The following is a 12,556-nucleotide window of genomic DNA, read 5'->3' on the forward strand; positions in this document are numbered from 1 at the left end:
TTTTTGGGGGGGTCCCCCAATTTAATAGCTAGTAAAGGCTAGGTATTCAGCTGGGGGCTGATATTAGTAGCCTGGGAAGCTCCGTGGGTATTACCCCCTTCCCAGGCTTCAAACATCTGCCCCAGCTGTCTGCTTAACCTCCGCTAGAGCCTAAAATTAAGGGGAACCCCACGCCAATTTTTTTTTAAATAAATCCTTTATTTTAACACTAAATGACATGTACAGTAATCAACACTGTCACTGTACTTCATATATATGTGACTGACATGTTTCTATCTATCTAATCTATGTGTGATTCTCTATTCCTTCTATTCTAAATTGTCGGGTACAGATGCTGAATTGCCGGCCGGCTTTTTTAAAGAGACGGTGCATGAAAACACTATTATTTTTTTAAATAAATCCTTTACACTAAATGACAAGTACAGTAACCAACACTGTCACTGTACATATGTGACTGACATGTTTCTATCTATCTAATCTATGTGTGAAGCTCTATTCTGTCTGTTATAAATTGTCGGGTACCGGTGTATGCCGCTGATGAATTGCCGGCTTTTCGTGTAATACATTCTACATTATTCTTAGTTGTTTTCCTTCATGTAGAATTAACCTACAAGGAAAGAAAGGGTTTATTTTCATTCCGATATTTCTGTCCCATTGACTTGCATTGGTTTCCGGTATCGGAATCGGCGATATCCGATACTTTTTGGGTATCGGTCCGATCCAATCCGATACGATATTTCCTGATATCGGAAGGTATCGCTCAACACTATATACGAGTCCTCTGAACCATTGATGTCCAATCTGTATTGTTTCTGCTAAGTATCTATATACGCCTAGAAAATAGACTGGTTTTCTGAACAATATATATGTGCATATGTAGCCATTATGCTACAACTAACAGTCTATCAATAGGTGATTTCAGAAACATGAGAAAGACGTATATTTATGTATTATAACTTATCAGACAAAAGTCTCTAGTCCGAGAGGCGATTGCAGAAACATTCAATGCCTGGTTCATGTATCAGACTTGAGTCTTGTCAGTTTATTCGGTCTGGTCTGTACTGGTTACGCAATCCTGCAGGGTCCCAGGCAGATGAATCTGCTCCTTTTAGCACATATGCCTGAAGTGTCCCTGGGGAAAAAATCTGTTCTTTGAAATATGTATTTATCTTTATGTACATACATATAGCTATTACCAGTTCTTAGATACCATAATTTATTGAATCTACTGTATACGCCATTTTTCCACCCTGTTACTTCCACACTATCAAAACAGAAGGATAGGAATGGGTGTTTGGACCACTCGTAATGACTACCTGAACTGCTATAATCAAAGCAAACAATGCACAAAACTACCACCAAAGAACAACATGTATATCAAGAAGTCTTAACTGTAGTCTAGACTTGAGGGAAATCTATACTATTTATTTTTCATCTCTATTCGTATATCAGCAGTAGACTCATAACAGGGACAGAAGGGACAGCCACAGAGGAGTGGGGGCACCATTCTCGTGACCTAGGGTGCCAATCTCCGCTGGCAGGCAGGACCAGCTTTAGGTACGGACTAGGTACACATTGAGGTCAGAGTGGTTTTCCTTTATCTTTTGACAAGGGAAACATGTATCCATTTAGTTACACACCAGTGTTTTTTTCGTTGATGAATTTTAATGATATTCAATAAAAAGTGAATGTTTTAAAGGGAATTTATGTTCACAAAGTAATTCATACATACAAACTTTTATGTTTTTTTTTTTACATCTGATTTTATCTTTTTTTCTTTTAAAGTTTCTTCTAAATTTTTCTCTCTCTACTTCTTTCTGCTCTACTTTTTTTAATAAATGGTACTCTTTACACAGGCCCCACACAGTACACATGTAAAAGCACCACTTACACACATATCCCCAGTGCTTTGAAGAATAAAATAAAAATGGCCCATTTGTCAAGAAGACGCTACTCACCAGAGGAGGCATACGCTTTCCTTGCCTCAGATTCAGCCAGTGAGTTAGATCCCACATTCATCTATTTCTCTTCCTCCTCCTCATCTAGTGAAGAGGGACCCCAGCAAGGCACCCTATGACCCAGCCAACCCATACAACAATCAATCATATATGGACTCCATCTCTGAAAATTATCAGCCTGTTATTCCAGATTTCATCAGCAGCTCAAGAATCCAATTTGCTGCTACAGGCCTCACTGAAACTGACTATTCAAATTCGTTTTCAGCGAGGAAATAATAAATCTTATGGTGGCCCAGACAAATTTGTATGTTTATCAATTTTTACCCATAATCCCACGTCATCATACACCAGATGGACCCCTGTTAATGCAGCAGAAATTATGACATTTTAGAGCATCGTGCTGCAAATGGGCATAATAAAAAAACAAAGCTTCGGCAATAATGAAGTGGCATGACAAGGACACGATTTTAAGCGATCCAAAAATGTTTGCAATATAGTGATAGTGTGCAGTGTCCTTCTCGAGACGATCCTAACTTTTATTGTCTATATAAAATTCGGCAAGTAGTTAACCACTTCAGCAGAAAATTTGCTGAGGTGTACAACCCCCAAAGGGACATCTGTATAGATGAATCTCTGGTTCATTTCAAAAGGGAGACTACAAGTCTGATAATACCTGCCCAGTAAGAGGGCCAGGTATGGAATTAACTGTACAAGCTGTGCGAGAGTATCTCAGAGTATAACCACAGATTAAGGGTCTATGAAGGGAATGACACCCAGATTGACCCCCTGAATGCCCCCCTATCCTGGGGGTGAGTGGGAAAATTGTGTGGGAGTTGCTGCACCCACTACTGGATAAGGGTTATCACCTCTACATAGATAACTTTTACACTAGCATCCCACTTTTCAAGACCCTCTCTGTCAGAGGTACAATTGCATGCGGCACCGTGTGGAAAAATCACAGAGGCCTCCCTAAGCCGCTAATTGAGCAACTGCTAAGAAAGTGCACCAGCAGAGCCCAATGCAGCGACAACATGCTGGTGGTCAAGTATAAGGACAGGAGGGATGTTCTTATCTTGACCACCATACACAGTTACAACAGCTCCCTTTGTCAATGTCCAAGGTACCACAACACAAGCCCCAAAGCCAGATTGCATCTTGGATTATAATAAAAACATGGGGGGTGTAGAGCAGAGATGAGGTCCTCAAACCATACAGTGCCATGCAAAAAGCTAAAGTATGGTCCAAAAAATTGACAGTTCACATTGTACAGTTGGCACTGTGCACATTGTACATATGGCAATGTACAATGCTTTTGTGCTATTTCGATCTGCAGGCAATATGGTGGGGGGCCTTCCTTCAGTTTCAGGAGGTAGTCATCAAAGCCCTAATGTTTGGTACTCAGGAAGGTGATGGTCCCAGTACTTCTGAAACGGATAGTGCCCGTATCGTTCCACATCAACATTTTCGAGCAGAGGTCCCCCAAACAGCGAATAAAGGAAGATCACAAAAAAGGTGCAGAGTATGCTCCAAGAAGGGAATCTGAAAAGACACAATTTACCATTGTGAATCCAGCCCTAAGAAACCTGCCCTTAGCATTAAAGGATTGCTTCAAATCGTACCACACGTCCACAAATTCATAAATTTTTTTTAACCCTGTTGTCACAACACACTTTTATAATCTGATTTACTCAGCCCAACTTACACATACCACATTATATATTCATACACAAAACCAAAAGCATTATCATCATTACTATAACTATGCCTCTACATAAATTTCTTGAGGGGTGCAGTTTAAAAAATGGGGTCACTTGTGGGGGATTTCCACTGTTTATGCACATCAGGGGCTCTCCAAACGCGACATGGCGCGCAGATCATTCCGTCAAATTCGGCGCTCCAAACTATCACTCCTTTCCTTCATAGACCTGCCGTGTGCCCAAACAGTAGTTTTCCACCACATATGGAATATTGGCGTACTTAGGGAAATTGTACAACAATTTTTGGGGTCCACATTCTCCTGTTCCCCTTGTGAAAATAGAAAAATGGTGCTAATAGATCATTCTAGTGAAAAACATTTTAATTTTTTTTTTAATTTCACAGCTCAACATTATAAATTTCCGTGAAGCTCCTGGGGGTTCAAGTGGGGTCACTTGTGGGGGGGTTTCCACTGTTCAGGTACATCAGGGGCTCTCCCAATGCTTTATGGCGTCCACTCTTGATTCCAGCCAATTTTGAGTCTAAAAAGTCAAACTGTGCCACTTCCCTTCAGAGCCCTGCCGTGCGCACAATCAGCGATTTTCCCCTACATATGGGGTATGGCGTACTCAGGAAAAATTGCACAACAAATTTTGGGGTCCATTTTCTCCTGTTATCCTTATGGAAATAAAAAAATTGGGTTTAAAGTATAGTTTTGGCGAAAAATAGTTAAGTGTTCATTTTTTTCCTTCCTCATTCCATTAATACATGTGAAGCACCTGAAGGGTTAATAAACTTCTTGAATGTGGTTTTGAGCACCTTGAGGGGGTGCAGTTTTTAGAATGGTGTCACTTTTGGGTATTTTCTGTCATATAGACCCCTCAACGTCACTTCAAATGTGATGTGGTCCCTAAAAAAATGGTTTTCTAAATCTTGTTTTAACCACTTCGCACCAGAGCCTGTTTTTGCCTTCGTGACCGGGCCAATTTTTTCAATTCTGACCACTGTCACTTTATGAAGCAATTACTCTGGAACTCTTCAACGGATCCCCCTGATTCTGAGATTGTTTTTTCGTGACATATTGTACTTCATGATAGTGGTAAAATTTCTTTGATATCACATGCGTTTATTTGTGAAAAAATCGGAAATTTGGTGAAAATTTTGAAAATTTTGCAATTTTCAAACTTTGAATTTTCATGCCCTTAAATCAGAGAGATATGTCACACAAAATACTTAATAAATAACATTTCCCACATGTCTACTTTACATCAGCACAATTTTTTTTTGTTAGGGAGCTATAAGGGTTAAAAGTTGACCAGCAATTTCTCATTTTTCCAACAAAATTTACAAAAACATTTTTTTAGGGACCACATCATATTTGAAGTCACTTTGAGGGGTCTTTATGACAGAAAATACCCAAAAGTGACACCGTTCTAAAAACTGCACCCCTCAAGGTGCTCAAAACCACATTGAAGAACTTTATTAACCCTTCAGGTGCTTCACAGGAATTTTTGGAATGTGGAAGAAAAAAATTTACTTTCAACTTTTTTCACAAAAATGTTACTTTAGACCCAATTTTTTTTTATTTTCACAGGGGTAACAGGAAAAAATGGACCCCAAAATTTTTTGTGCAATTTCTCTTGAGTGTGCTGATACCCTATATGTGAGGGAAAACCACTGTTTGGGCGCACAGCAGGGCTCGGAAAGGAAGGAACGGCATTAGACTTTTTGAATGTAAAATTTGTCTGAATAATTAGCAGACACCATGTTGCGTTTGGAGAGCTCCTGATGTGACTAAACAGTGGAAACCCCCCTCAAGTGACACCATATTGGAAACTAGACCCCTTAGGGAACATATCTAGATGTGTGGTGAGCACCTTGAACCCCAAGGTGCTTCACAGAAGTTTATAATATTGAGCTGTAAAAATAAAATTTTCACATTTTTCCCACAAAAACGTTTTTTCATCCCTTAATTTTCCATTATCATAATGGTAATAGGATAAATTGCACCATGAAATTTGTTGTGCAATTTCTCCTGAACACGCCGATACCCCATATGTGGGGGAAAACCACTGTTTGGGCGCATGGCAGGGTTTGGAAGGGAAGGAGCGCCATTTGACTTTTTGAATGTAAAATTTGTCTGAATAATTAGCAGATGCCATGTTGCGTTTGGAGAGCCCCTGATGTTCCTCAACAGTGGAAACCCTCCACAAGTGACACCATTTTGGAAACTAGACCCCTTAGGGAACTTATCTAGATGTGTGGTGAGCACCTTGCACCCCCAGCTGCTTCACAGAAGTTTATAATATTGAGTCATAAAAATAAAATTTTCACATTTTTCCCAAAAAAAAAGTTTTCCTTTCCCTAATTTTGTACTATCATAAGGGTAACAGGATAAATTGCACCATGAAATTAGTTGTTCAATTTCTCCTGAACACGCCGATACCCCATATGTGGGGGAAAACCACTGCTTTGGTGTACGGCAGGGTTCGGAAGAGAAAGGAGCGCTATGTTGGCTGGGATAGGCAGCAGACACCGTGTCACATTTGAAGAGTCGCTGACATGCCGAAACAGCAGAAACCCCCACAAGTGACCCCATTTTGTAAACTAAACCACTCAAGGAATTCATCTAGGGAAGTAGTGAGTATTTTTTAATTTATACCATTGGGCTGTGAAAAAAGCATAATTATATTTTTACCACAAAAAAATGTTTTACCCTCAGATTTTACATTTTCACACAGGGCAATGGGTAAAAATGGTGCTGAAATGTGTCACACAATTTCTTCTAAAAGTGGCAATACCCCATATGTGGCTGTATCGTACTGCTCAGCCATATGGCGAGATCTGGGGGGGACGGAGTGCTATTTGACAATTGGAGAACAAATTATTGTAGAATAGGCATTTGGATTTGGGAGCACAACATTTTTTGAATTTCTTTTGGGGGGCAAGGGCCATTTCGCTTTTCCAGAGCCTTTCTGCTACCAGTAACTTGGAAGTCCCTTATATTTTTAACAAATGACGGGCCTGAGTGGGGACTAGCTTTTTTTGAGGACTGAGTTGAAGCTTTTATTGGGAACATTTTACGTAACATTTATCCGGCGCTCTAGGCTGAGCACTTACATCGGGGTTTCCATCTAAATTTCCAAGTGATGTAATTCAGATGAAACCCCTGCGGGATCCATTCACTGTAATGAGGCAGCAGAGTTACTCTGGACTCCGTCTGGCCTCTGTTTAGTGGTGTCCTTTTTTTCAGAAGTGCACAAAACTGTGGCCAACCGCACTTTTATGCACGCCTAAAACAAATGACACCGTGGGATCACAGGCCAGACGGCATCCACAGTGGCCTATATCTGCCTCATTACAGGGAATCTTCCGTCATGGATTCCGGCTGAATCACATATTTCAGAGATTTACATGGAAACTCTGGCGTAAGTGCTCAGCGCAGAGCGCAGGATAAATGTGTGCCGATCCATACTGCGATCTTTGGGAGACATAATAAACAAATCAGTAGCAGGTGAAGAATTGGTTTTATTTATTTTTTACGCCGTTCCTAGTGCGATATAACTGATTAGATTACTTTATTCTTCGGGTCGGTGCGATTACAGAGATACCAGATTTATTTCGGGTTTTTATGATTGACAGCTGTCACACACTAAGACGCTTTTTTTTTGCAAAATCTAGTTTTTGCATCGCCATATTTTGAGAGCTATAATTTTTCCATATTTCGGCCGACAGAGTCATGTGATGGCTTGTTTTTTGCGGGACGAGTTGACATTTTTATTGGTACCATTTGTGGGTACGTGACATTTTTTGATCGCTTTCTATTCCGTTTTTTTGGGAGGTAAAATAAACAAAAACCAAAAATTCAGGAATTGTTTTTTGAGTTTTTTTTTTATGCCGTTCTGCGTGTGGTAAAAGTGATCAGGCAGCGTTATTCTTCGGGTCAGTACGTTTACAGCGATACTACACTTACTGTATATTTTTTTATGTTTTGGCGCTTTTACACAATAAAACAATTTTATAGAAAAAATATTTTTTTTGCATTGCTTTATTCTGAGAGGTATAACTTTTTTATTTTTTGGCTGATGGAGCTGTATAGCGGCTTGATTTTTGTGGAACAAGATGACGTTTTCAGCGGTACCATTTCTATTTCCATTTTGCTTTTTGATCGCATTTTTTTCCACTTTTTGTTTGGCGATATGAGGAAAAAGCATAGCTTTTTGCTCCGTTTTTTATTTATTTTTATTACGGTGTACACATAAGGAGTTAATTAGTGTGACAGTTTTATAGCTCGGGTTGTTTCGGACGCGGCAATACCAAATATGTGTACTTTTTTTATTTTTGCATAAATATATGGATTTATCGGTTTAATATTTTATTTATTTATTTTTATTTATTTTGTATTTTTTTTTTAACAGTTTCAAAACATTTTTTTTTTACTTTTTTTTACATTTTTACTTAGTCCCTGTATGGGACATTAATTTTTATTTTTCTGATCCCTGATCTCATGTAATGTAATAGACATGTATTACATTATATGAGATCTTCACTGACTGTTTCACAGTCTCCTGTCTGGCATCAGCTACAGGCTGAAGCCAGACAGGAAGGACACCATATATGGCAGATCTGGAGGCGGTCATGTGACCTCCAGCTGCCATAGCAACGCCAGGTCCTGAAAGCAATCAAGGGGTCGTCGGAGAGGTAAGTGGACGACCCCCTCTCCTCCTGCTGTCTTCTATATGCCGCGATCACTATAGATCGCGGCATATAGAAGACAGCAAAGGGTTAACATCACTGGGACCTGATCTAATCAGGTCCCGATGATGTTCCCTGTCAGAGCTAACGCTCTGCACCGCTCTCACAGCGCTTGCAGGACCCAGGGGGTACTGAGCACTGCGAGACCACCCACCGTTTTTAAACGTCCGCGCTGCACAGAGCCCAGGCAGCGCGGACGTTTATCTACAGTGGGCGGTCGGGAAGCGGTTAAAATTGAGAAATCGCTAGTCATCATTTAACCTTTTTAACTTCCTAACAAAAAAAAATATATATTTCAAAAATTGTTCTGATGTAAAGTAGACATGTGGGAAATGTTATTAATTTTGTGTGATATATCTCTGGTTTAAAGGGCATAAAAATGAAAAGTTTGAAAATTGTGAAATTTTCTACATTTTTGCCAAATTTCCGTCATTTTCACAAACAAACCCAAGTCGTATCGAACAAATTTTACTACTATCATGAAGTACAATATGTCACGAGAAAACAATCTCCGAATCGGTGGGATCCATTGAAGCATTCCAGAGTTATTACCTCAAAGTGACACTGGTCAGAACTGAAAAAATTTGCTTGGTCAGGAAGGTGAAAACAGGCTTCGGGTTGAATGGGTTAAAAGGACCACCAACTATTTTTTTTATTGCAGAGCTGGAGTGGTGCTTCTATTCTAAAGTCTTTTAGTCTCATACTTCTCAGATGCTGCCTTCAGCTCTCAGTGCAAGTCTATGAGTGGCAGAATGTGGCTTTCATAGACTAGCATTGAAAAGTGACCTCTGGCTCCCGCCAGGAAACCCTGGTGCGATACAGCAAGTCACAAACTGCTGAAGACAGACAGGAGTGGCACGGTGTCAGGCAAAATGTATTTTTGTCCGAGTTTTAAAAATGAGAGATGTCCTAAATTTCCACCCCCTGTCCATTTGTAAGACATAGAACTCAGTGCTTTCCCCCACATCAGGAATTTTTATTACCGCCATAAAATCTCAGCGAAGAGCAAACCTTCTAGTCTAAACTGGTCTTTCCCTCCAAAAATCCTATTGTTTAAAAGTTTGTACAGTTAATGTAGAATTTAATAAGGCACATGACTGTCACAAACCCAGGGACCACATTTTTGGAATGCTCACCTTTTTCCGGTTACAATGGTATATCTTGCATGGCTGGGAAACCGCCGGAAATGCGGGAAATGGTTTCTTAGCTTCTGAGCGTCATAGAGATATCATATTTGATAGCCATCCACATGAATATTAGCGACAGCAAACATGATGTCTCCATCTTGGATGTGGGACCCCCACACACCAAGATATGAAAGATGGAGGATTTTTATGTCTTATGCAGCTGGGTGGGTTCACGAAACCGAGCCCCCATGTGAGGTAAGCAACAGGGGTGTCTCCCAATGTTTTGGCCCCTTACTAAAAACCAGAACGGTCATTTTTAAGTCATTCTTACCCCGGGACATCAGACGCATGCTCCTCGCTGCATGGAAGAATCACATCTAATTTCCGGGGAGCCGTCCCCCCCACAGAATCTGAGACCATCACCTTGTGGCGCAGGTTTTGCTATTACTTATCCCTTTTATTTTAATAACTGTTTTATGCATATATGTAAATTGTCTCTTTTATAATATCTTGTATATCTTTTGTAAACACTGCCCCCCTTCGGGAGTAAATCATTATTATTTACCAGCTTAGTTCTTCTTGTCCTATGTCGAGCAAACACGTTCCTCACCCGCTAATTCACGTTACCTAACGGGTACCCGATCCACCTGTTAAGCGATCGGTGGTGGCAGTATACCAGTATTTATGTGATATTGTGGTTTGAGGGTGGCTAGACGGAGGTATATATATGTTCCTGGAAGGAACTGGTGGTATATATATGTCCTGTCACATCACGTGCCACAATAGTCGACATAAATTAGAGCAGCAGCGCCCGTGCTTATCCTCGGTCAATACCGTGTTTGACCAGCAGGATAAGGGGGCGCCAGAGGGCTGCAAGGTCTGACCAAGTGTCGTTTTCCTGACACACGGATTAAAGATTGAGACAGCGACAGGTAAGTGGTAGACTAAGTGCAGGGATCTTCGATTAGAAGCCCCTTTCCAGCAATTTTTTTTATTGCAGCGCTCAAGTGGTGCGTTAAAGTTTAAGAGTAAGGCCTCATTCAGATGGCTGTAAAGCCCATTCAAGTTCTATGATCTTCACAGACCGAACACATTACCCAATATGAGAAGCTTTGCAATTTTTTTTTATATGTTAACATCACTGATGGTAAAAACTGACACACGGACTAAACACTGGTAAACCTCAGGACTGTTTATACAAGTGAAAAATCACTAACATATAAATGAAGCCAAAGGCAGAGCAATGCTCATACAGACAAGATGATGAATGATATGCTGGAGAATCATAACTCCCAGACAACCCTGAATATTTTCACAAAAATTGAACATTCTGATTCATAAAACAATAACTTAACACCTGTAAGAAAGCAGTAAGTAAGGTAATGGGTGGCAGGTATGCATCACCGAGGTGGATGGCCTCGGTAATATAAGCCCTGGGATAAAGTACACAAGTAACAATAAGTTACTGAGAGAGTTTTGGACTGGATTTTGGGTCCAGGATTTAGAAGCAATCAAAAGAGCCTGGGTGGGAAATGTCACTCCCATATTCTACCCAGGACTTACAGGCATAATAACAAGCAGCAGGGTTAGTTTAGCAGAGTGTGTTGTGTTGGAGCTGGAGAATGACCGTTAATGGTGGACAATCTATGCTAGCAACTGAGAAGTGCCTGTAATACCAAGATGGGGAGGCCGTTTTCATTTACTTACCCAGAGAAAGGAATGTTTTGTTATCCATTTGTGCTGAAGAAAAGCTGTTTTCAGTTTGAAGCAGTAAAGTTTATTTAGTACAATAAACTTTATTTTGTTTTGATATTAACACCCTGTGTCTGTGCGTATCCAAGCGGCTGCCAGAAAGCAGAAATCCCTACACACCTCAGACAGAATTCAATAACCATGGTGTTTTCTAAAGTTTGATGAATTAAGTGAATATCAATCTTGATACTTTTTCATCTACTGGGTACAGGAACGTTTATGGCATATTACCACATCAAGCTTACCAGCATCAATCAGTAATTCACAAAAAAGACAAGCCAAGTTAGGGGTGGACATAACATATGTGCGATCTGTTCAAATATGCAATGGCCCAGAATGCCAGGGGGCCTACTGCCACCTTGAAAGTTACTGCTGTCTACTGCATGTAAAGAACTGAACTACAATAATTAATTTCATAGCTCACAATTACTAAGAAACTGTTAGAAAAACATAAGGCGATGCACTATTTTGACTCTGTTATTTGTGTCCACTCCAGGGCCAATTAGATTATTTTGTACATATTCCTGCATGATTGCATGATAAAAAGTTAGGTGCATGGGTACACACACAATCATTCTCACATTATGGTCCCAGCTACAAATATAATGCTGGGGGGAATTTATCATCCCCACTACACCAGAAAACTGAAGTATAAAAGAAAAAAAAATTGTCATGAGTAGTATTTGCACAAAATTTTGGCCTGTTGTGCAGGGTCTGAATTTTAGCAAAACAATAGAGGCTTACTACTGCATGCCAAATTTTCTATAAAGGACAACTGAAAACATTGTAGATGAAATCTACAAAGGATTTATTTTGTGCCGCACAAACAACCAAAGATGCACCTTAAGGGCATGAGGAGCCTAATATTTTTAGTGCACTTCATTCCCGATACAGATTTAAGACTGGCATTTGAAATGACAGTTTTGATTAATTCTCCTCATTTTGGATGTATACAATATACCGTAATGATGTTACCTATTTTTGTGGCACTGTATATGTTCACAATTGGAAAAATTTCCCCCAAGCCATACAGTAAAACTTTTGCAAGTGCTGGTACTAGTTGTGTTGTTGTTATTAACACATTAACACAGTTCTTTCTGTAAAAAAAAAAGAAGAAAACAATAAGTCAGCTATGTAAGTGACCAGAGGAAACATTGAAGTAGGGCAGACAATGGCAAAGCTGTTGTAATTACACTAAATGCCTCATATGGTACACAAAATAATTGCATACATTTAAAGGGAATTTGTCAGTAGGATCAACCCTCGTAA

The 12,556-nt window shown here is 39.9% G+C and overlaps 1 protein-coding gene across 8 annotated transcripts in view; it reads right to left on the reverse strand.

The window, feature by feature from the left end:
* Positions 1-12,556, reverse strand: part of EYA3 (EYA transcriptional coactivator and phosphatase 3) — a 373,281-nt gene that overhangs the window by 24,404 nt on the left and 336,321 nt on the right. For all 8 annotated transcript variants that reach the window (XM_073664988.1, XM_073664982.1, XM_073664980.1 and 5 more), the window contains one exon: positions 12,263-12,384. In XM_073664988.1, coding sequence (XP_073521089.1) covers positions 12,263-12,384 — 122 coding nt within the window. The remainder of the gene's footprint in view (positions 1-12,262; positions 12,385-12,556) is intronic.

This window comes from Phyllobates terribilis, unplaced genomic scaffold, assembly GCF_046119375.1.
Source record: "Phyllobates terribilis strain yellow unplaced genomic scaffold, ASM4611937v1 Scaffold_181__1_contigs__length_3860067, whole genome shotgun sequence".
NCBI classification, from domain to species: domain Eukaryota; kingdom Metazoa; phylum Chordata; class Amphibia; order Anura; family Dendrobatidae; genus Phyllobates; species Phyllobates terribilis.